At 41.3% G+C, this 24524-nt stretch overlaps 1 protein-coding gene across 3 annotated transcripts in view; it reads left to right on the top strand.

The window, feature by feature from the left end:
* LOC128696521 (uncharacterized transporter slc-17.2) overlaps window positions 1-24524 on the top strand; it is a 164692-nt gene that overhangs the window by 71270 nt on the left and 68898 nt on the right. For 2 of the 3 annotated variants that reach the window (XM_070094763.1, XM_070094762.1), the window contains exons 5-6: window positions 11959-12167; window positions 24131-24256. In XM_070094763.1, the coding sequence (XP_069950864.1) occupies window positions 11959-12167; window positions 24131-24256 (335 nt within the window). The remainder of the gene's footprint in view (window positions 1-11958; window positions 12168-24130; window positions 24257-24524) is intronic. The other variant, XM_053787801.2, reaches the window with a different exon arrangement.

Genomic DNA, 24524 nt, shown 5'->3' with positions numbered 1-24524 from the left:
GTTACTGGTGTTTGAGAGGAAGACTGAAGTACCCGTTACTGGTGTATGAGAGAAAGACTGAAGTACACGTTACCAATGTTTGAGAGAAAGACTGAAGTACACGTTACTGGTGTTTGAGAGAAAGACTGAAGTACACGTTACCAATGTTTGAGAGAAAGACTGAAGTACACGTTACTGGTGTTTGAGAGAAAGACTGAAGTACGCGTTACTGTTGTTTGAGAGAAAGACTGAAGTACCCGTTACTGGTGTTTGAGAGGAAGACTGAAGTACCCGTTACTGGTGTTTGAGAGGAAGACTGAAGTACCTGTTACTGGTGTTTGAGAGGAAGACTGAAGTACACGTTACTGGTGTTTGAGAGAAAGACTGAAGTACCCGTTACTGGTGTTTGAGAGAAAGACTGAAGTACCTGTTACTGGTGTTTGAGAGAAAGACTGAAGTACCTGTTACTGGTGTTTGAGAGAAAGACTGAAGTACCCGTTACTGGTGTTTGAGAGAAAGACTGAAGTACCTGTTACTGGTGTTTGAGAGAAAGACTGAAGTACCTGTTACTGGTGTTTGAGAGAAAGACTGAAGTACCCGTTACTGGTGTTTGAGAGAAAGACTGAAGTACCTGTTACTGGTGTTTGAGAGAAAGACTGAAGTACCTGTTACTGGTGTTTGAGAGAAAGACTGAAGTACCCGTTACTGGTGTTTGAGAGAAAGACTGAAGTACCCGTTACTGGTGTTTGAGAGAAAGACTGAAGTACCTGTTACTGGTGTTTGAGAGAAAGACTGAAGTACCTGTTACTGGTGTTTGAGAGAAAGACTGAAGTACCTGTTACTGGTGTTTTAGAGAAAGACTGAAGTACCTGTTACTGGTGTTTGAGAGAAAGACTGAAGTACCCGTTACTGGTGTTTGAGAGAAAGACTGAAGTACCTGTTACTGGTGTTTGAGAGAAAGACTGAAGTACCTGTTACTGGTGTTTGAGAGAAAGACTGAAGTACCTGTTACTGGTGTTTGAGAGAAAGACTGAAGTACACGTTACCAGTGTTTGAGAGAAAGACTGAAGTACACGTTACCAGTGTTTGAGAGAAAGACTGAAGTACACGTTACCAGTGTTTGAGAGAAAGACTGAAGTACACGTTACCAGTGTTTGAGAGAAAGACTGAAGTACACGTTACCAGTGTTTGAGAGAAAGACTGAAGTACACGTTACTGGTGTTTGAGAGAAAGACTGAAGTACACGTTACCAATGTTTGAGAGAAAGACTGAAGTACACGTTACCAATGTTTGAGAGAAAGACTGAAGTACACGTTACCAATGTTTGAGAGAAAGACTGAAGTACACGTTACCAATGTTTGAGAGAAAGACTGAAGTACACGTTACCAGTGTTTGAGAGAAAGACTGAAGTACACGTTACCAGTGTTTGAGAGGAAGACTGAAGTACACGTTACTGGTGTTTGAGAGGAAGACTGGAGTACACGTTACCAGTGTTTGAGAGGAAGACTGAAGTACACGTTACTAGTGTTTGAGAGGAAGACTGAAACAGTCGATACCTGTGTGTAAGAGAAAGACTGAAGATTGTTGGTGGTTGACGCCCCACTCAGTCCATGAGCTGATTAATAATAATATTGATATTATTAATAATTGTACTGTATAAATAACATAATGCTAAGGTAAATGGTTTTTAAAGTCTATCGCGAGAGTCATTAGATAACAGAGACACAATACAATGATTGTAACAATAAGCATATAACCCGCACATAACGTTACGATCTGACTAAGACCATTTACAAGTCTCACATGACATTGTTCATTACCAGATAAGACTACTTTAATCCATTAAACAGGAATTAAAGTAACTTCTTACCCTGCTTACACAAAAAGACGTACATTTCTAGGTGTATATAACCCCAAAATGGTATGTAATACTTGGTGGGATAACAAGAGACGAGCGTCAAGAAAGAGATCTCTGTTCAGTCAAAATGGTTCATGAACACTTGACTGGGGCAAGTGAATCACTGAGCAGCTTCGGAGCTCTGAAGCTGAACTTTACAGAGCTGTTTGTTTTCAGTGTGTGAGGTGACCCGGTGACTGAACGGGAGTCGTAGTGCTGTTCTACCCTACATTATGAAGTACAGCTACAAATATCTGAGCAGTGTATTTTGCAATGTAAATACATCGAGAGTTTTGTATTTCCCAGTTTATATACACTAGGAGTTTGGTTCAGTTCCCATTTTAGTGACATAAGTATTCTTTGGTAGTGTACAAGTAACCGTCTGAATGTCCCTCGTGTAGTCTATAAAACTTAGTGTATGTAAAGACTTGCCATGCATATCGGTGTTTATAACCCAGATTTTCAAGGCAAGTTGTGGGTCAAGGTCCCCTCAAGGAAGGTTCCTTGATGTTGGTGAGGGGCTCTTGATTTAGGGAATTGGATCTGTGCTCCAGTTCCCCGAATTAAGCCTGAATGCCTTCCACATCCCCCCCCCCAGGCGCTGTATAATCCTCCGGGTTTAGCGCTTCCCCCTTGATTATTATAATAATTATATGTGGGTCAAGGTACTCGTGAAGCATTTGTGTGTGTCAAATGCAGTGTTCACAAGTTCTGGTGTCAAATGCAGTGTTCACAAGTTCTGGTGTCAACTGCAGTGTTCACAAGTTCTGGTGTCAAATGCAGTGTTTACAAGTTCTGGTGTCAAATGCAGTGTTCACAAGTTCTGGTGTCAAATGCAGTTTTCACAAGTTCTGGTGTCAAATGCAGTGTTCACAAGTTCTGGTGTCAAATGCAGTGTTTACAAGTTCTGGTGTCAAATGCAGTTTTCACAAGTTCTGGTGTCAAATGCAGTTTTCACAAGTTCTGGTGTCAAATGCAGTTTTCACAAGTTCTGGTGTCAAATGCAGTGTTCACAAGTTTTGGTGTCAAATGGTGTTAACGAGTTCGGGTGTAAAATAATATCAGTATTAACGTGTATAACAAAGTTATGGCAAGAACTTGTTCTCTCAAGGAGGGTGCCTTAATGCCACTGATGGGCTCTTGATCAAAGAAATAACTGTCCCCACTTTACTTTGTTTCCAACCTATTTCCAAGATATTCCCAAGACTCTCAGTCGAAATTTTACTGGCGAAAAGGGCGTTAAGTGCATTGATAATTGCGCTAAAAGCGGTAATAAATACGTTAAGTGTAAAGGGCGTGTTGAAAAGACGTGCTGCTAAGTAAGGGAGTGTAGATAAGTGTTAATAAATGCTTTGGCGAGTAGTGCGCTGATGAGTAATGTGATTAATGCGTTGAGTCGTTCACTGAACGCGTTGAGAAATGTGTTGATAGGTGGAATTAATATCTTCACCCTGGCCCCAGTACCACCATGGCCACAGCGCCACCTTGCCCCCAGCACCACCATGGCCACATACCACCACCCCAGCACCACCTGGGCACCAGGACCACCTGGGCACTAGCACCACCAGGACCCCAACACCACCTGGGCACTAGCACCACCAGGACCCCAACACCACCTGGGCACTAGCACCACCAGGACCCCAACACCACCTGGGCACTAGCACCACCAGGACCCCAACACCACCTGGGCACTAGCACCACCAGGACCCCAACACCACCTGGGCACTAGCACCACCAGGACCCCAACACCACCTGGGTACCAGCACCATCTGGGCACTAGCACCGCCAGGACCTAAGCCCCATCAGGGTACCAGCATCACCTGGCAACACTACTCATCAAGACATCATCTTCCAGCATGGAAGGTGAGTTTTAATTTCATCTAATAATCTTTTATTTATATGACAGAATGAAATAGTTGTTTAACTTATCACAACGCTTTTAATTTATATTTTTAGTATATTTGCTGAAGGTACGGACTTAAAAGTTTACCTGAGGATATATTGTACAGATGTGAGTTTATTTGTATTACTTGAATTATAGGCAGAATGTGCAGGAAAGAATGTATACCTGAGAATATTTCCTGAAGGAACAGTCTGTAGGCCTAAGGGATTAGTATAACTTTATCTGATATTATTGCAGTTTTAGAGAAGCCATTTCGTTCACCAGAGAACTGATTGTTCTTGGTGGACGAGACGTTTAGCGAGTTAAATGTTCTTAACTGCATATTGCCTTATTAACTTGCTTGTCAGTGGGGATTCTTACAGATGGTGCTTCCTGAAGGGTATAACTATGGCAAGGATACTTGTATGAATAAGTATTGTTTACATTGCAGGTAAGTGAGAAATGCAGCTCCTCGAGGGACAGTTGACCCACCATCAGTCTGGTAAGTTCATTTTTTACATCAGTTTTCATCGACATTAAAAGGATTATTTGCCAATATAGATTTAATTGTATGATAGCCCATCTATCGTTTTGGAGACCTTAAGTCTTCATATCGTAATGGATTATGAAAGTGGACGATTGTCCCTCCTATGGACGTTAATATCGAAGATTCCAAGATATTGCCTAGACGAGGGAGGTCATTTTTTTTTTTTTTTTTTTTCTTTTTTTTTTTTTTTTTTTTTTTTGTGTGTGTGTGTGTGTGTGTGTGTGTGTGTGTGTGTGTGTGTGTGTGTGAGATTTCAAATTTTGGATCACTGATAAAGTCTGGGAACCACTGTAACACAGAATGATGATCTTTCTCACAAGTGTTTTAAGCTCTTAGTATCTAGGAGGAAGACTGTGTTTCTAAATTTCAAGGTGTCTTCAGTGTCCTCCTCAACGTACAGTTGGAAAGTCGACTCAAATGGTTCTCTACTTAGTCTTCCCCAAAACAATGTCTTGAACCAAATAATCGTATCTAGCTAGTTACTGATATGCTAAAAAAAATTGAGTGCATTTTTATTGTTCAAAACACTACCCTCAAAAACTGCAGTTGTGAGAACTAGTAAACTGCTGTTTGCATACATTATATCGCTATAAGATCAAGCCGCACGTAAGAGAGAAATATCGCACAACAACAACCTTTGTTTACACTCTTGATGCTCTTCACTTTTTTTCTAGTACTGAAATTTTACGTTTTTGTTCTTGGGACTAATGGGCAATTATTTACCCTTCACAAGACACATGTTTGGGCATGTGAGCATCTGGGTTAGATCTTTAGCAACGGATGGTCCAGCATCTTAATATCTTCGCCCACACATTTCGTCACACGTTATTTCACCTCTTATTATATGACACTGTACAGTTAGCTGAACCCGTTTATACGAGGATAAGGATATATAAAGATATTTATATTATGAAGCCTGGAAGTGTTATTACTAAAACCCTTTTTATGGCTGCAATGGATTTGTAGTAGCAACTGTCTCATAGTAATAATGACCTTTATATGTTTTGGTTGAAATAGAATGTTGCAGGATGTATATACAGATTTATTTAAATTGTGATTGTGGAAGTATAATTTTTTAAACAGAATAAATACAGAGAAAACTTTATTAATAATAGACACAAAACGTCTATTGAACTACTGATTATTTTATTTTTGGGAGGCTTAGGGGAGAGTTTTTTTTTTTTGTTTATCATTGTTTGTATTGGTGGTGTTTCATTTCCCATTTATACATGCAAAACAAAATGGCTTTTCATTATTCTCAAGGATGCCAATTATGGTGATTTATGCCAGCCTCACCTCAAGTTATGATCGTTTCCTACAGTCTACGTTTTAACAGCATAAACTTGCTCTTCATAGGTGGCAACAGACACCTTGTATCGCAGGATGAATACAAGACTCTGCAGCCTAATGCTAATAACAAGAAGTTGAACAGATACGTTAATACAAAGAGCTGCGAGAAGGGAGATTCACCTCGGGTTAATTAAGACATAACTATATAAAAATGAAACTTTGTTATGAGTGACATCTTCGGTTATAATACAGTCAGCTAGAGCAGGTCAAGGAGTTAAGTGAACATTGGAAATAAGTAGAGTAATATAAAGTAATAAATGAGGCTGGCGGTGGAAACTTTAAAATTTGGCTCGGAGTGCGCCAACGGGCCGTCAGTGCTTGTGTGTATGATAACACTGGATGGCAGTGTAACTGCTGGGTAACAGTTGTTTGGTTATACGCTACTTACTGGACGTATTCAGTACTGTGTTGGTGATTATTTATTTATTTATTTATTTGAACATGATAGAGAAGTACAAGGAATAAAATTTTTAAAGTGCAGCATGCCAAAGCCCCTTGTATGCAGAGCATTATGGGCAGGCTTAAAATTAACTTAAGATTAACTAAGCAATGATATATTCAGTGGTACAAAAAATATTGTAAAACAGATAATTTAGTACAAATGAGTATTACAAAGACAAGTCATATGGTCATTTACTGTGTTGCTGTGTAATCAGTAGAATGGAGTATTCTGTTAGGTAATGAAGTTAAATAGTAACAAAGTTTGATTGGGTCACAAGTTGACATATATGAGATACAATAATGATATACTTATATGAGATACAATTTATGAGATACAATTATTCAGTGTTTATTTAGTTGTGGGTGAGTAAGTGATTTTTGAGAAGAGACTTGAATTTATATCATGGCTCAAATACTTCGTCGTCATAATCTTTTTTTCATAGTTTACCAGCTTTACTTCACTCCTTTTCAATCTGTCCGAGTGGTGTTCGGTGTTAAACACAGGCCTTATATTTGTCAACCGGCTGTAAGCATACATCTCGTCACGAACTCTCCATAACGAATTATGTAAACACCAGCCTTGGAAGAGTAATTTTGTTTGCCCATTTATATTTTTGTAAGTCTTCAGTAGAGATCGTGGCGTTCATAGCTACTTTTTTAATATCTGGTATTGCTAATGATGCATTACAAACCACGCTGCTGACTTACAGAATATGTATTTAAAAGATAGGTTTGATGTACTGTCGATTATATCTCTTTTTAGAATCTTCGTAGCTCTCTTCTGATCTGAGATGTAATGGAGGGAGTAGTGAAAGCAACATGCAGGCCACTTCCAGATATTTCCTCTTCGCACTGATGGACACAGGCTCTTGTTAAAAGTATACACGAAGCCAATATATAAAAATGTGTTTGAAACTTTCTACCCCATTCACCCAGTTCCTTTGAAAGGTATTGTCTACTGGATCCAAAGAACCGTAATTATCCTCTCCTTTGGATCTAACCCCAATAACTCAAATTTCCCAGACGTTATATAGCCCCTAAGGTCATAACTTGGTGTGTGCATGCATTCATTTGTGTATATGTATATTCATCTATTTATGGTTTCAGGAGTCGTCATAGCTCTTGGCCCCATCTCTCAGCTAGTCGCTACTACGTCCAATCTAATCCTGTTCCAGCCTTATCATACCTCATCTTAAAGCTGTGTATGCATCCTGCCTCCACTCCTTCATTTTTCACATTGTTCCACTCAGTAACAACTCTAAGAATGATAATAATAATACTTAACATCCCAATGACTCAGATTAGCTTTTAACTTTCAGTTGTCCCTTTGTTCCTGTGTTCCGTCTCTGACACATTCTGGCTCTGTCCACCTTGTCACTTCCTCTCGCCATTATATATGTTATCATGTCCCGCTATCCTTCCTGTCTTCACGTATCGTCAGGTCAATTTTCCTTAGCATCTCCTCTTAGGTCATAACCCGTTATCTCCTGGAGTAATCTTGTTGCAAACCTTTGCAGTATCTCTAATTTCTTGATGTACTTGACCAGGTATGGGTTCCACTCGGGTGCAGCATACTCCAATATGGGCCTGACGTACACAGTGTGCAGAGTCTTGAACGATTCCTTGCTAAGGTGTCGAAACTTTATTCTTATGTTTGCCAGGCGCCCATATGCTGTAGCAGTTATTTGGTTTGATGTGCACCTCAAGAGATACGCTCGGTATCATATTCAAAATTCTTTTCCTTGAGTGAGGCTTGCAGTCTTTGGCCCCCTAGCCTGCAACCTGCCTACGGACTTCTTTAACCTTTCCCAATCTTCATGACTTTGCACGTGATGTTGGTTAAACTCTAGGAGCCAGTTTTTGCCAGGCTTGCAGCCTGTCCAGATCCTTTGAGTTCCACCTGATCCTCTTACGCTTGAATTCTCAGCATTAGCTTCACGTCGTCTGCAAACAAGGACGCCTCTGAATTTATCCTTTCCGTTATGCCATTCATATATACCAGAAACAGTACCGGACCTAGTACTGACCCTTTTGAAACCCGCTCGTCACAGTCTCCTACAGTGACACCTCGTCACGTACCATCACTCATCGTTTCAGGTATTCTCTGATCCAGTGCAGTGACATTCCTGTTATTCCTGCCTGCTCCTCCAGCTTTTGCACTAATTTCTTGTGTGGAACTGTCAAAAGGCTTCTTACAATCCAAAAAACTCAGTCCACTCTCTCTCTCTCTCTCTCTCTCTCTCTCTCTCTCTCTCTCTCTCTCTCTCTCTCTCTCTCTCTCTCTCTCACTCTCTCTCTCATATCACTTACTTTCTTTTACACAGGTTAGATTAAGGATCCCTAACTTTATTTACAAGCTATTGACAAGTAAAGGATTCCTAACTTTACTAACAGGCTAAGAGCTGTTACCCACATCAGCTCATTTGAAAGCATTTTTATTATGAAACATACAAGTAGGGAACAGGATGAAGTTGGAGTCATCTGTGGGCCAGCATTTTCATTTGATCAACTGACTTTATCTCGTTGATATTATGCTGTACAAATGTGTTCCAGACTCGAGTCATCCTGGGGATAAATGATCTCCGATGAAGTGATGTTCTGGAGAAGGGTACAGCCAGAATGAAATTGCCGCTTTCTGCCCATTTTGTGGTGTAGAAGATTGCTTCACACTGTCCTTGAAGTGGAGCCAAGTGTGGTACTTGGACAATGTTGGCCTTGTACATAACAGCAAGACCGCCCACATCCCTCCTGTGTTGAAGGCTCTGCTGAAATAACATATCTATCCAGGATGGGTCCAAGCGAGAGATGAGGCGTCTTGGTCTGTTCTCTACTCTCTCAAGCAGTCGCAGATGAGATGGGGGGCAGGCAAACCAAGAAAGTGGATCATACTAAAGGTGTGAGCGTACTTGTGCCTCATACAGAATTTTGCAACCCTTACTGTCGAGCAAATGCGAGATACGTCGAAGTGCTGTAAGCTTCCTGGCTGCCTTATTTGCAAGATTTACAACGTGGTTCTTCATGGTCAGTTTAGAGTCAAATTTCACCCCAAGGATATCGACTTTTTCCTCGGGTACCAGCACTCTCCCATTCATAATTACTACTGTTCCGGCATTACCATCATGGTGCTTAGAGACCATCATTTGTGTTTTCTCATTTGCAAATGTTACCTGCCATCGGTTTCCCCAGGCTGATACAGCTCTTAGCTGGTGATGGATGTAGCTTAGAGCAGCTGGCATTTCTCCTTTTGGATAAGTAAATGTCAGATTTGTGACTTAAGATTTCACTTGCCTGAAACCATGCTGGTTTTCGTGTATAAGCTCATTCCTTTCTAGCTGGTCCACCACCTCTTCCCTGAATACTATACATGTCCGTGATACTGGTCTGTAGTTTAATGCTGCCTGCCTGTCTCCTTTCTTAAAAACTGGGACTACATTTGCTGTCTTCCCCACCTAAGGTAGTTGCCTTGTTTCGATAGATGTATTGAACATTGTTGTTAGTGACACATGGCACCTCTGCTCCCTCTCTCAGCACCCACCAGAACTGGAGTCCTGCAGCAAATGGTTAGTAGACAACAAACTATCATTACACCTAGGGAAAACTGAAGCCATTCTCTTTGGCACGAAACATAAACTGAGAAGGGTAAATAATTTTAATGTTCAATGTAATGGGGAGCCCATCACTTTGGTTTCATCAGTAAAATATTTGGGAATCCCCTTTGACCCATGCATGTCAGGAGAATTGATAGGGAACAGTGTAGTAAAGAAAGCGAATGCCAGACTGAAGTTCCTGTATAGACAAGCACAGTGTCTACCTACTGAGGCTCGCAGGACCCTATGTCTAGCCCTTATACAATGCCATATGGATTATGCTTGCTCTTCTTGGTACTCTGCCTTGACAAAAAAACTGAAAGATAGACTGCAAATCACCCAGAACAAAATCGTAAGATTCATCCTGGGGCTGGGACCAAGAGAACATGTAGGCCAGGATGAATTACTGCAGTTGGATATGCTGAATGTTGAAGACAGAGTAAAACAACTGAAGCTAAATCATGTTTATAAAATTGCTCACAAACAATGTCCAGAATATCTTGCTGTCAATTTTGTCAAGGTTGGGAACCAAAGCAATCATAGTATTAGGGGGAGAGAGCACAACTTTGTAGTACCCACAGTCAGTGGCCAGACTTCAAACACCTTTTATTGTACAGCAATAAAGGAATGGAACAGACTACCCGCACATGTCAAAGCCAGTCATAGCGTGAACCAGTTCAAGAAAAGTGCCAAAAGGTGTCTGATGAATGTAGCTACAGAAAGGGAGGGGAATGATTTTCTATTTTTTAGCTAACATACGTGTAAATTTTACCTTATTCCTTGTAATGACCCTCGTATTGTAGATAGTCTTAATGACCTTGGTGTAGCAGATAGTCTTTTTAGTATGATAATAAGATGTTATCTTCATTGTAGAATAATAAGAAAATATTATAACCTTTATACTATAATAATAAGGTAAAAGGACCCCAATGGAAATAAGTCACTCTGTCTGACTTTTTTGGGTTATCCTAGGTTCTCTACACATATGCTGCTATGTATGATAATTCTATGTAACTGTATTTGTGTATACCTGAATAAACTTACTTACTTACTTACTTACTTACTTACCATGTTTGAGGTATCTAGATTACTTAGCAGCCTCTTCACCTCCTCCTCGGTTGTGTGTAGTGCGTCCAGCACTTGGTTTACCCTACCATTCAGGTCTACTGTAATCCAGTCTGTCTCCAATGAAAACACTTAAATCTTGTGTTTAGATCCTCGCATACTACTTCGTAGTTTCTTGTGATCTCCCCTCCTTCCTTCCTCAGCCTGATTACCTGGTTCTTGATTGTTTTCCTCCTGATGTGGCTGTACAACAGGCTTCGATCATATTTGGCTTTCGATGCTGTCATTCACGTATTGTCGCTGGTCCTCCCTCCTTATCCGATAAGGAGGGAGGCCCACATCACACCAATTCTTTTTTTTACTTTTCGGCTAATCTCCTTATTTTCCTGGTCCTTTGTCTTCCATACTTTTTCCATTTGGCTTCTTTACACCTTTGGTTGAACCAAGGGCTCGTTCTGATCTTCCCATTAATTCTGCTGCTCTTAGGTACGAACCTCTCTTACACCTCTTTGCATTGTTTTTCCCCACCAGTTCTCTTTCCCATTGTATGTCATGCAGGAAGTTCCTCATACCTGGGTAGTACCCTCATTTACAGTTTGGATTTTCATATCGTACTCGTGCTGCCTCCCACTCTACTTTTAGCTCTACACTGTATTCAAAGCTGAGGACCATGTTTCCGTTCTTTCCACTCCTTCCAATCCCTCAAAACTCCATTGGTTTTTGATGAGCAGTGTAACTCCTCCACCTCCCCTGTTCCCTCTACCCTTTCTCATGATCTAATATCCGTTAGGAAAGATCACATCTGTTATGGTTCTCGTAAGTTAGGTTACTTTGAGTGCTATGATGTCTGGGGTTACCTCCATGATTCTTTCGTACCACTCCTCACATTTATTCGTTATTGCGTCTGTGTTGTTGTACTATACCTTCAGTTTCTTTACCATGATTGTATTCTGGGGGAGTTTGTGGGGGGCTGGGGGAGTGGGAGACCTGGCAATACACTGAGACGCTGCTGTGTATGTGGGGTTTGTGCTAGGGGTGAGGTGGGGTCTGTGAGTGTATATTCCTAGCATAAATAAAAAGCTTGTACATTTGTAATAACACATATTTTGTCTATTTCTGGTGCTTCATGTGACAACATTATGTATCCTTGAGTGGAGGAGACGAAAGATCGTGCCAAAATATCTCCATCCAAATTTTATTTTACATCCAGGGATGGGGCTCGGCTCTCTGATCGCCCTGGGATTGTCGCCGTTGGTGGTGCAGGAGCTGGGGTGGCGTTGGGTGTTCTGGGGAGGAGGACTGTTGACTATCGCCTGGGCGCCATTTTGGTTTCTTATCGCAAGAAATAATCCTGATAAGCACTTTCTTATTTCCGAGAGAGAGAGAAAGCTGTTGTCTAGTATCGAAGCTCGACCCAAGGTGAGTGCTACTGCTGTTAATTTAGTTGGACAGTGGGCAACAAGGCTGGAGAATGACAGTGAAAATGTCCTGACTGCGGAATGGAAAAAGAAAATCACAGTACAGTAATAAAATTACAAACTAACTTTTCAAGCCATCAGCAGAAGAGGAGCCAAAAAAGTGAAGCGCTCAAACAGAGCATTTAATAATGAACTAGGATATGAAGTTAACTAAGTGTTAGTGAAAGTAATGGAAACTGACCAACATGGTCGGGGTAGAAGAGGTCGAATAATATCCATTTGTAAATAGACTACATTCCCCAACACACCCACTGGTGGCTCTCTGTCCCTGCACTCACTCCCCGCCCCCTGCACTCCCCGCCCCCCGCACTCCCCGCCCCCCGCACTCCCCGCCCCCTGCACTCCCCGCCCCCTGCACTCCCCGCCCCCTGCACTCGCTTCCCGCCCTCTGCACTCACTTCCCGCCCTCTGCACTCACTCCCCGCCCTCTGCACTCTCCGCCCCCCCCCTGCACTCACTCCCCGCCCCCCCTGCACTCATTTTCCGCCCTCTGCACTCACCGTATCCCTGCACTCCTCGCATCCCTGCACTCCTCGCCCCCCCTGCACTCTGCGTCTCCTGCACTCCCTGCCCCTGTACTCCCCGTCCCCCTGTACTCCCCGTCCCCCCTGCACTCACTCCCCGTCCCCCCTGCACTCACTCCCCGTCCCCCCTGCACTCACTCCCCGTCCCCCCTGCACTCACTCCCCGTCCTCCCCTGCACTCACCTCCCGTCCCCCCTGCACTCACCTCCCGTCCCCCCTCCACTCACCTCCCGTCCCCTCTGCACTCCCCGTCCCCCCTGCACACCCCGCCCCCTGCACTCCGTCCCCCTGCACTCACCTCCCGTCCCCCCTGCACTCTCCGCCCCCTGCTCTCACTCCCTCCCCCCCTCCTTTTCCCTCAACATCCCAAAACCTTTCTCCTACCTTTCACGACCCGGAGCTCCATAACACCTCACTACCTCGGGGCGTTATCACATAAATTAATTTTTCTTTTAATAATTATTCCACAAAATGAGAGCTGAAGCAGTTTTGTTATGATTTACAAAAATAAAACCGTTGATAAACTCTGCAGGAAGTTTGTAGACAAGCGTGATCCACCTAAGTTACTCCCGAAGGTAAAGAAAGAAATTCGTAATGTTTTCGGGGCTCCAAGCGGCCACTTTGTTTTGTTAGTAAATCTATCGTCATCATCAATCTTCATCAATCATCATTGTCAATCATTCATCATCATCATTCACCATCAATCATCATTCATTATCATCATCAATCATCAACGACACCTCCGTCACTACTACTCATCACTACCACCACACACCAGTTTTCTATCACTATGTATTTGCATTTCTCTTCACTAAGGCTGCTGACAAATATCTTATTTCTCGTATATTTAGCTCCAATTCCTTCGATCAAGACACCATCTCTTATCTGGATCAAGTCTTTTCTTATCAACACTTTCTCTCTCTCTCTCTCTCTCTCTCTCTCTCTCTCTCTCTCTCTCTCTCTCTCTCTCTCTCTCTCTCTCTCTCTCTCTCTCTCTCTCTCTCACACACACACCACACACACGTAACACGCTGTAACACACTTTCAAGCAACAAGGTAGTCTCAGTCAAACTTAGAAGGCATTAACAAGTTTGTCATAATCAAACTTGAAGAACCTTTTGAAGCGCAGTGCCATACAGTGCCACGAGACTTTGATATCAAACTCTGTATTACAAAGGTTAACACCACCACAACCTTCACCTCCATCATTCTAACCTCCCATTAACTCCATCTACTTCTGTTTTCCCAGAACAAGAGATCGTTTATCATGTCCATGCATTGGATGTTTTCTAAATTCCCCAATAAAGAATGTTTAGAAAATCTCTAATTGTTAATATGCTGATGAATCAAATTCCAGTGTTTCCTGATATCAAGTCCTTCAGTCAGTATGATTTTGTTACAATCACATTGAATTGTGTTGTTAAAATAAGTGTAATTTATTTTTGCTTATCCTCGTCATACTAGTTATCTAGATATTCATGGATATATGGGAAAAACGAGTATTTTGAGTAGTATTTATAAAATAGTTTTGTCGCATAAGATTGTTTTTATTTAAACAAGTTATTGATTTCTTAACCAGGTAATGTCGTTCATATAAGAAAGTCGTGATAATAATAATATCGTTATTTACTACAAATACATGTACAAGGTATATATACAGGCCTAGCTGACATCAGTGACATACTACTGTATAGAAAATCGCTTGTTATGCTGTGCATTTCGGGCAAATTAGGTCCTTGTCCCAGGATGCGACCCACACCAGTCAACTAACACCCAGGTGCCCATTTTATTGATGAGAGAACATAGACAACCGGTGTAAAGAAACACGCCCAATGAACATCAAAATGGTATACAATACCGACAGGTTGTTAGGTAAGACACATATGCAACAGTTAGACAACTTTATTCCGAAACGTTTCGCCTACACAGTAGGCTTCTTCAGTCGAATACAGAAAGTAGGCAGGAACAGTAGAGATGTGAAGACGATGTAATCAGTCCATCACCCTTAAAGTCGTAGAATTTGAGGTTGTCAGTCCCTCGGCCTGGAGAAGTTCAGTTCCATAGTCAGGAACTATCTGAAGATCAAGCGACGCCCAATGTTTCTACCCTCGCTGGGAATCGAACTCAAGCCCTCGCCGTGTGAAGCGAGAGCTTCAGCCACCAGGCCACCAACAACAGTGATTTCAAAACAGTGTTTCCATAATAATGTAACAATTTTTCAAGAAGTTGTTCTTGCTTTTCCCAAAAACAATAATTTCATATAGACGAAGTTTACTTGTATAAAAAAAAGATGGCGACTTTTCCTGAAAGACAATGGTTTTCGTGGAAAAGTAAGATGCTTATAAGAACATAAGAAAGAAGGAACACTGCAGCAGGCCCACTGGCACATGCGAGTCAGGTCCAAGTCTCCTACCGGCTTAAGCCAATGCCCCAACCTAGTCAGGTCAGGTCACATTCACTTATAAATGAAAGTATTTCATAAAATACTAAATCATTGTCTTTTAGGGCAATATTTTGAAAAACTTAGCATTTGTCTAATAAAGGTAATATAGTATTATGAGTTGATGTATTTAACAAAATGTTGTAAGAGCAGTAAAATAATTGAATACATATTTTTTTCAATCTATTGTTTTTTGTATGTACAGGAAATTAAGAAAGTTTTTTTTCTAAGGAATTCAACTGTAAGAACACACTTTCTATTTTTCACATCCGTCTCCAAAAAAAAAAAAAAAAAATCCACAAATTTGTACCATATAGATAAAAGTTACTTTACAGTGAGATTTAAATTTTATAGGAAGACTTTTAATTCACACACTTTATGGGGGTTTCTTGTAGTAGAAGGAACTTATAAAGTAACGTTTTATAAGTACGAAGAAATGAAATTTAAAGACACCACTTGTAAAATAATTTGATAAAATAAAAAAAAATCTGTGTAAAATTATTTATGAATTAAATTGTTTAATTAAATTAACTTCGATTAAAATTGGGAATAAGACACAGGCAATATGTGATTAATATTGAGAATAAGACACAGGCAATATGTGATTAATATTGAGAGTAAGACACAGGTAGTATGTGATTAATATTGAGAATAAGACACAGGTAGTATGTGATTAATATTGAGAATAAGACAGTATGTGATTAATATTGAGAATAAGACACAGGTAGTATGTGATTAATATTGAGAATAAGGCACAGGTAGTATGTGATTAATATTGAGAATAAGACAGTATGTGATTAATATTGAGAATAAGACACAGGTAGTATGTGATTAATATTGAGAGTAAGACACAGGTAGTATGTGATTAATATTGAGAATAAGACACAGGTAGTATGTGATTAATATTGAGAATAAGACACAGGTAGTATGTGATTAATATTGAGAATAAGACACAGGTAGTATGTGATTAATATTGAGAATAAGACACAGGTAGTATGTAAAAAGCTGGTATTGTGCACCCCTCAAGGAAGCTTCCTTGATGTTGGTGAGGGGCTCTTGATTTAGGGAATTGGATCTGAGCTCCAGTTCCCCGAATTAAGCCTGAATGCCTTCCACATCCCCCCCCCCAGGCGCTGTATAATCCTCCGGGTTTAGCGCTTCCCCCTTGATTATAATAATAATAATGGTATTGTGCATTAGTTTGACTAGTGTTGGGAGTACTGGAAAGAAGAATTAAACCAGATGATGGATGACGTCGGTGACTGTATGGGGAGTATGAGAAATTTGCTGAAGGCTTATGAAGAGCCGAAGAGTCTTATTATGTGCTCTAGTAAGTAGAGAGAGAGAGAGAGAGAGAGAGAGAGAGAGAGAGAGAGAGAGAGAGAGAGAGAGAGAGAGAGAGAGAGAGAGAGAGAGAGAGAGAGAGAGAGAAAGAAAAATATACAATCAATCAAATTTATTCTCTGTAAAGATTACAATGCGGGGTATACAGTTTTTGGATATTGTGTGGTTTACATGTTATAAAATACTAATTACAGAGGGGGCCACTAGGACACATAGCATGGCTAGGCATTTCGGGCAGACTTAGATTAGTTCTTAACTCTAAATTAAAATAGATTATGGAGTAAGTTGGTATTAAGGCTAAGTGCCTACATTATAGTTTGTGAGTTTAACAATGTAAATGTTTTTGTTCTGGCACAATACACAGGTTCTATAATGTAGTATCACAGGCAAACTTATGACTAGTTAGGATTCATTATTTTATGATTAAGATTCGTATTTCCGTGATTATAGACAAGTGGGTGAGTGAGTGTAAGTGTGAGCAGGTGGTTTTCATGTAGTTAGTTGACGGGGTGTATCAAGGAGATAAGATGTTGTCTAACGGTAGTTTTGAGGGTGATGAATCATTCGCTGCCTGACTACGGTGGAGTGCGGTTGTGCCCAGCACCCCTCTGCTGTCTTTCAGGCGAGCTACCACAGTACATCAACAACCATTGAGTAGTGTGGACGTGCGCTGCTCATTTTGGGATATCAAAATGGCTGAACATACAGTACGGAGAGTAAATACTATCTGCATAGAGCTGGTTCGTGGTACGTTAAGTGGAGATACGATGAACGTACTTCTCCCTAACATCATCAGGGACACATATGGTATCCCCAACGAGGAATTATATGGCGTCGCTCTTAATGGTTTGTCAAGAATCTTCGTGAAATTTCTGAGAGCCGGCTTCTACACAAGAATTGTCGAGCAGTACCAGGAACAACGCATGAGTGTGAATTCAGCGATGGATGTTGTGTTACATGATGTTTCCAAGTACTACACATGGGTGAAGGTACGGAATGTACCCTTCGAGGCTACGGCGTATGGACTACAGGAGTTTTTTCGCAGTTATGGGACAGTGCATTCTGCAACCATGGGGGTATGGAGGGATGGTCCGTATGAAGGAATGCCGGAAGGTTCTTACACCCTTAAAATGTCTTTAACAAGGCCTATACCATCCTATGTAACGATGACCGGTTGTAGAACACAGGTTTATGTGTACTATGCGGGTCAGAGAAAAACATGTCGTCTGTGCAGCTCTTATGAGCACATGGCAGCCCAGTGTCCTAGGAGGCAGGCTCCTCGAATTCTGGAAACGCCGATTGTGATTCAACAGTCGTGTGATTTGGTGCCTGGCTCTGTTGCCTCTGGAGGCCGGAGGCCTGATCTCTGGAGCAAGGAGGTCGACCGGGAGGTGGCGGAGGAGGAGACGTGTGTCACTATCCCAGGGGAGTCGGGGGAGTCGAAGGTGTTAGCTGAGGAGTCTTTAGTCCAGGAAGCTTCGACTCAGGAGGGTTTACTGGCAGATGTCATCAAGGATTTTTTGGATGGGGATGAGCCCGGTGTAGAAGGTGTCCTCAGTTTATGTGAAGTTGGAGAGCTGGAGGGACAACAAATTGTGGAGAAAGACTTGAGTAAGAAAAGGCTGGAGTGTGTGGTGGCCGTGGAGGTACACCAGGAGGATTCGTCTGAGGGTGAGATGTGTGTAAGTGGAAGTTCTAGAAAAAGAACTGCGGCATCAGAGATAGACGAGGTTATTACCCCGGGGCAGAGGCCGGGGAAGAAGTCATGGGCAGCGGTTGTGGAGCCGATGCCACATAGTGCTAGAGGTGCGCCTGAGTTGCACAGTGGGAGAGGGAGGGGGGAGGTGACTGCACAGGATAACTCGAGTGGTAAGGGAATACGCAATGTGAAAAGTGCAGCGAGTAAATCCCAGCGGCATAGGGGAAAGCCGCCACTTCTATAATTTTCAGAAGTGTCACGCTTAATGTCAATGGACTTAAGACTGAGGTTAAGAAAGTTTGGTTGGAGTGGTTTTTACGGCGGTTTGATGTAGATATTTGCTTTTTGCAAGAGCATAATCATAGGGCTGGTTGTGTGTTGCGGTTAAAAGGATATCGGATGTATGTTACCAGTGGTTTGCAATTGAAAGGTGGGGTAGCAGTGGCGATAAAGGAGACCAGCCCCTTGCGTGTCATCGGCTGGGAAGAGGGGGGGGGGTGGGAGGGTCGTGAGGGTGGATGGTGTCTGGGGTGAGAGTCGAGCTAGTTTTGTAGGAGTTTACATGCCAGCAACTAGCAATACCAGGGTAAAAGTAGATTTTGTCAGAGAGGTATTGCTGTATCACTTGAGAGGTTTGCCTGCTATAACAGTAATAGGTGGTGATTGGAATTGTGTGATTAGGAGTGGTGATGTCGAACCGAGAGGGGCGGGTTGTGTGCTGAGTGTGCTGAGGGATGTATTGCGAGATATTGGGGTTGTTGATGTGGTGGGGAGGGGGGGATACCTAGTGGAGCACACGTTCGTCCGTAGGGGATATGAAGCGCGATTGGACAGAATTTATATTAAGCAGGGTATAGATGTTGTGAGGGTGCAAACCTTCGATGTGGGGTTTTCGGATCACAGGGCGGTAATAGCAGATTTGATGTGGGATGGAGTGGTGCGTATTTATTCTGGGTACTGGAAATTAAATGTAAGGCTTCTTAAGGAGGAGGTGGAGGGGCCTTTTTTCAGTGATTGGTGGTTGCCTTTTTGGGAGGCTAGGGACAGGGAGATAGATCTGTTAGATTGGTGGGAAATGCAGGCAAAACCGGGAATAGCGAATTTTTTTAAGGTTAGGGGACGGGAAGAGGCGAGGTGGCGTTTTGGGTTGCAAAATTATCTGGAGGGACAGTTGCAAGATTGTTATGTTGGGGGAGGTGGTATGAGGGATGACATGGACAGTCTGAGGAGTAGGATCGCTGAAATACACAATGATAGGTTTGATGCAATTAGGGTTAGGGCGGGGTTAGAGGATGTATTGTGGGGTGATAAGCCGTCTGGGTTTGTTTTACGTAAATTTAGGGACCGACAGAGTGTAACCACCATTCTACAATTGGAGACAAGCCCTGGGGTGGGAGGGTATCCAGTGGGTCGAGTCCTATCCAATACTGAAAGTATGAGTCTCTATGCTGATAGTTGGTTTAGGGAGAAATGGAGTTGGAGGGAGGGGGGTTCCTGGGAGGGTATTTTTGAAGGGGGGTTCCATAGCATTTTAAGTGAGCAGGATAGAGTGGGGTTGGAGGTTGGTATAAGTGAGGTTGAGGTGGAAGAGGCAGTTTTCGGGATGAGTACCGGGAAAACACCAGGGATAGACGGTATACCAAATGATTTTTATAGAGCACATTGGGGGTGTATTAGGCAGTGCTTTGTTAGGCTATTGGATCATATGTTAACTAGTGGGAAGTTGGGCACATCGCAAAGTACGGGTGTCATAGTTTTGGTGCCAAAGAAGAGGGGGGGTAGAGAGTTGAGTGCTTACCGAGCAATATCTTTGATGTGTGCAGATTACAAGGTTTTTGCGAAAATTTTGGGTAATAGACTGAAGAAGGTCATGGGGTCGGTGATACATGGGGGACAATTTGGTATCCCGGGGAGGAGTATGCGGGTAGGTCATGGACGTATTCGGGATTTCCTTGAGGGTAGTAGTAAGGGAGGTATTCTAGGTCTGGATTGGGAGAAAGCTTATGATTATGTTGATAGGGACTTTTTGTTTGAGAGTATGGTGAGAATGGGTTTTGGAGGGAGGGTGGTTGGATGGGTGAGGACATTGTATGAGAATGCATCGATGAGAGTACAGGTAAATGGTAGGTTGGGTAGTTCAGTAAGCATGGGGAGGGGTTTAAGGCAGGGGTGTCCACTCTCCCAAATACTCTTTGCATGTATGCAGAATCCTTTCTATGTTCTGGTTGATGGTGGGATGGGAAGGATGGGGGAGAGAGGTGGATTTTGTGGGAATATTGTTGGTTATGTAGATGATACAACTGTTTTACTTAATGAGATAGAAGATTTAAGTAAAGTGGGAAGGGTAATTGAGATTTTTGGGAATGCTACTGGGATGAGAGTTAATAAGCAGAAATCACGGTTGTTGGAGGTAGGCAATTGGGTAGGAGGGACCTTGGGGGAGGAGTTTGGATGGATAACTGTAGATAGGCTAAAGATTTGTGGGATTTTGTATTTAGCAGATGTACAGGAGAGTAGGAGGGTTAATTCAGAAATGGTAATGGACAGAGCTTTGAGTAGGCTCAGGAGTCTAAGGGCCGGGGATGTAACCTTGCATCAAAGGGTTGTGGTGGTAAATACGCTGATTTATAGTAAGGTGTGGGGAGTGGCGGAAATTTACCCCTTAAGAAGTCAGGATATTATGGAATTACAAAGAAGAGCCTTAAGGTATGTGTGGGGTTTTGGGAGGGCGTGGTTGGGTAAAGATGTGGTAATGACTGCGGTAAGACAGGGAGGATTGGGATTGATTGCATTAGGGTCTAGGGTGAAGGCGCTATATGTGAAGCAGAGGTATATTCGGGCAGCGGGGGAAAGGGGTCTTCGGGTGGGGGAGGTGATGGGGGATATCCGCAAATGGTGGGGTGGCAGGGACTTAGTGGAGTGTGAAGATATGTTGCGGTTTATGTTAAAGGTACGCAATGTTAAAAAACTCAAGGTAAAACGGTTAGTGGGTGTGGGTCGTCGTCAGGAATCAATGCAAGGGATGGCAGTGTATCCCACATATGATTGGAGAGTGATATGGGTGGAATTTAGTAAATTAAGAATACCGGCAAGAGCGAGGGAATTAGTTTATAGATTTCTTATGGGGACGTTAGCATCGAAAGAGGTGCTAAGACGAATGGGTTTTGTGAGAGAGGCATCATGCGGTTTTTGTGGGGAAGTTGAAACGGCTTTTCATGTAGTATATTTTTGTTCTGCTTTGGAGGTGGTAAGATTGTGGTTGAAGAGGGTTTTCTTTTTATTGGGGGGGGGGACAGATATCAACCCTCAGGGCTTTAATGTTAGATATGGGAGGGGTACCCAAAGAGGTGGGGAGGGCTATCAGATACGTAATAGTTGATTACTTGCATGTTTCTTGGGGGATGAGGGAGGTGGAGGGAAACATTAGGATAAAAGCGTTGGCGGCGTGTTTTTATAGGACAGCATGTAGGAACAAACAATTATATGGGGGAAGGTGGGTAAGTAGTTTTCCAGAGGGATATCGTGAGCTTACTGTTGAACGTCTACTCCGTTTGGTGACGGGGTGAGAGGCAAGGGGTTGGTCTCTTCAGTGGTGTGTCCTCTTGGAGTGATTGGAAGCCTGATGAGGAAGGTTGATTGGTTTGCAAGGTGGTAGATGTGGGTAAAGTTTTTTTTTTTTTGCAGGGAGCCGTCGGGGGCTCCGGGGTATGTAGACCTTTATGAATTTTGTAAAATCACAGAGTCAAAAGTAGTATGTGATTTTCTGTTTTTTCTCTTATTGTTATAAGAACCATTTTATATAGGGGGTTTATATTTATATGTATATTGTGAGGATATGTTTTATACATTCGAATCTGATGTTAGATTTATCCTTGTCATATGTCTCTTTTTTATCGTATTGAATGGGTACAAAATGACCTATGTACCAAAATATAAAAGTATTTGATGGGGTTTATATATACCCTTCATTTGACTGGAAGGTCATATTATATATTGAGTGTTAATAGGTAACATTAATTTTGTGTGTGTGTAGGTGTGTTTGTGGGAACCAATGTCTTAGGTATAGTTCTATCATTGGATGTAATATTTTTTTAGTTTATTTGGTGAAAAGTCATTTAGTGCTTTATTTCTATGTATGATCCAGTTTGTTCTGTATGAACAAATGCACATACACGTATGTGTGTATAAGCATGCGTATATATGTATATATATATATGTGTATGTGTGTGTATATATATATATATATATATTATGTGTGTGTGTATATATGTATATATATATGTATATGTTTGTAGGACTCATTCCTACATGTTTTATAATGACTCCGACTGTTTGTTTGGAAGTCGGTTGGTTGGGTTTTTTTTAGTAGAATTTGTTATATCAATGTGTTACAATGTTTTTTTTGTGTATCTGACATTGTCTGCCACTTCTGTTTTGGATGTTATGTATTTAGTTTGTCTAGTTTTTGTTTTTAGTGATAAGTCTTTTTTGTTTGTTTGTTTGTTTGTTCTAGTATAATCCAGTCTGTGCTGTAAGAACATATGTGCACATACATGTATGTGTATATGTGCATGTGTATGTATATACATATATACATGATTATAGGACTTATTCCTACATGTTTTATGACTCCGACGTTCTATTTTGTAGTCGGTATGTTTTTTTTTTTTTTTTTTTTTTTTTTTTTTTCCCGTAAACGGGTTGGGTTTCTTACGGTAGAATTTCGTTATATCAATATGTTAAAATGGTTTTTTTTTGTTTATTGTGTGTGTACTGACATTGTCTGTCACGGTTTTGGATTTGCTAATTGTCGGCTTGTATCAAGTGTAATGTTGTTTTTAAATAAAATATAAAAAAAAAAAAAATTCTTACTGCAGCTTTTGTTGGGTTATTATTGGCTTTAGGGGTGTTGCTGCAGTTGATCCCCAAGCACAAATAGCATAGGTGAGGTATGGATAAATGAGTGAATGGTATAGTGTGAGAAGGGCAGTTTGCGGCAAATAGTATCGTATCTTGGAGAGTATTCCAACCGTTTTGGATACTTTTTTTATGTGTTGGATATGGGTGCTGAAATTCAGGTTGTTGTCGAGGTATAGGCCTAGGAATTTGCCCTCATTATGTCTGGCAATTAGTGTTAATATACGTATGCTACAAATGTTGATAGTAAATAAGAAATTGTTTCGATAGTTTTAGTTTTAAAAGAAATAAGGAGTAGCAAGCTAAATTATATTTCACCTTGTTTTGAGGTGGGAAGATAACTTGAAATTGAAGGAGAATAACCTAACATGACTGAGGGCTGCTAATGGTGAGAATATTTTTTCACTAATGTTTATATATATATATATATATATATATATATATATATATATATATATATATATATATATATATATATATATATATATATATATATATATATATATATATAATGTCGTGCCGAAAAGGTACAACTTGTGATTTTGTCTGAAACAGCAAAGCTCTTCTTGCCGAATAAGGGAAACGAAAATTTGTGTATGCAACAATTTCGCAAAAATCATTGTGAACCTAACGAAAAAAATATATTTCAGTGTTTTATAAATTATTGTAAAGTTATCTAAAATATGTTTAGTTGGATTAGGCTTAATTAAATTGCGTTTGTTATAATAAGGTTAGGTGAGTCTTCTAAGGTTGTTTTGATACAAAATTAATAATTTTTACATTAATATAAATGAAAAAATATATCTTTAAACATATACGGGAAAATTTTAGGAAGGAGTTCTTGCTAATTGACCAGTTTTACCTACTCGGCACGACATATGTAAACAAAATATTAAATCCAACTACCATTATATGCTGCATTACTCCTACATTTCCTATAATCGTGACACATGTCTCTTCAACGCGCTGTGGGAGTGTAGCGGAGGATACCGTGGGGACGTATAGCTTCATGTCGGGTCGTCTACCTCATGATTTTGTCGGAGATGGGTGGCGGGTTCCTCCAGAACTTCACATCTATACAGGCTCCAACCTTCCTCGTACAACAGGTGCCATCCCTTGTGTGTGCGCGTGTACCTGTGCATTTGCATTCTCACGTAAATGTATTCGCTTTCTGTGTATATCTTCATGTGCGTGCGAACCTGCAAATGTGTGTGTGTGTGTGTGTGTGTGTGTGTGTGTGTGTGTGTGTGTGTGTGTGTGTGTGTGTGTTTACGTTTACTGATCGAGTTTTATTTGTTGGTGTTGAGTCACACCACCTGGTCCAGCCTCCTGAAGTACAGTCGCTGGTTTTATTGATACCTTAATAAGTGGGGT

This window comes from Cherax quadricarinatus, chromosome 47 (genome assembly GCF_038502225.1).
Source record: "Cherax quadricarinatus isolate ZL_2023a chromosome 47, ASM3850222v1, whole genome shotgun sequence".
Lineage (NCBI taxonomy): Eukaryota > Metazoa > Arthropoda > Malacostraca > Decapoda > Parastacidae > Cherax > Cherax quadricarinatus.
Note: the sequence above shows the minus strand (reverse complement) of the source record. Positions and strands in the feature narration are given on the sequence as shown.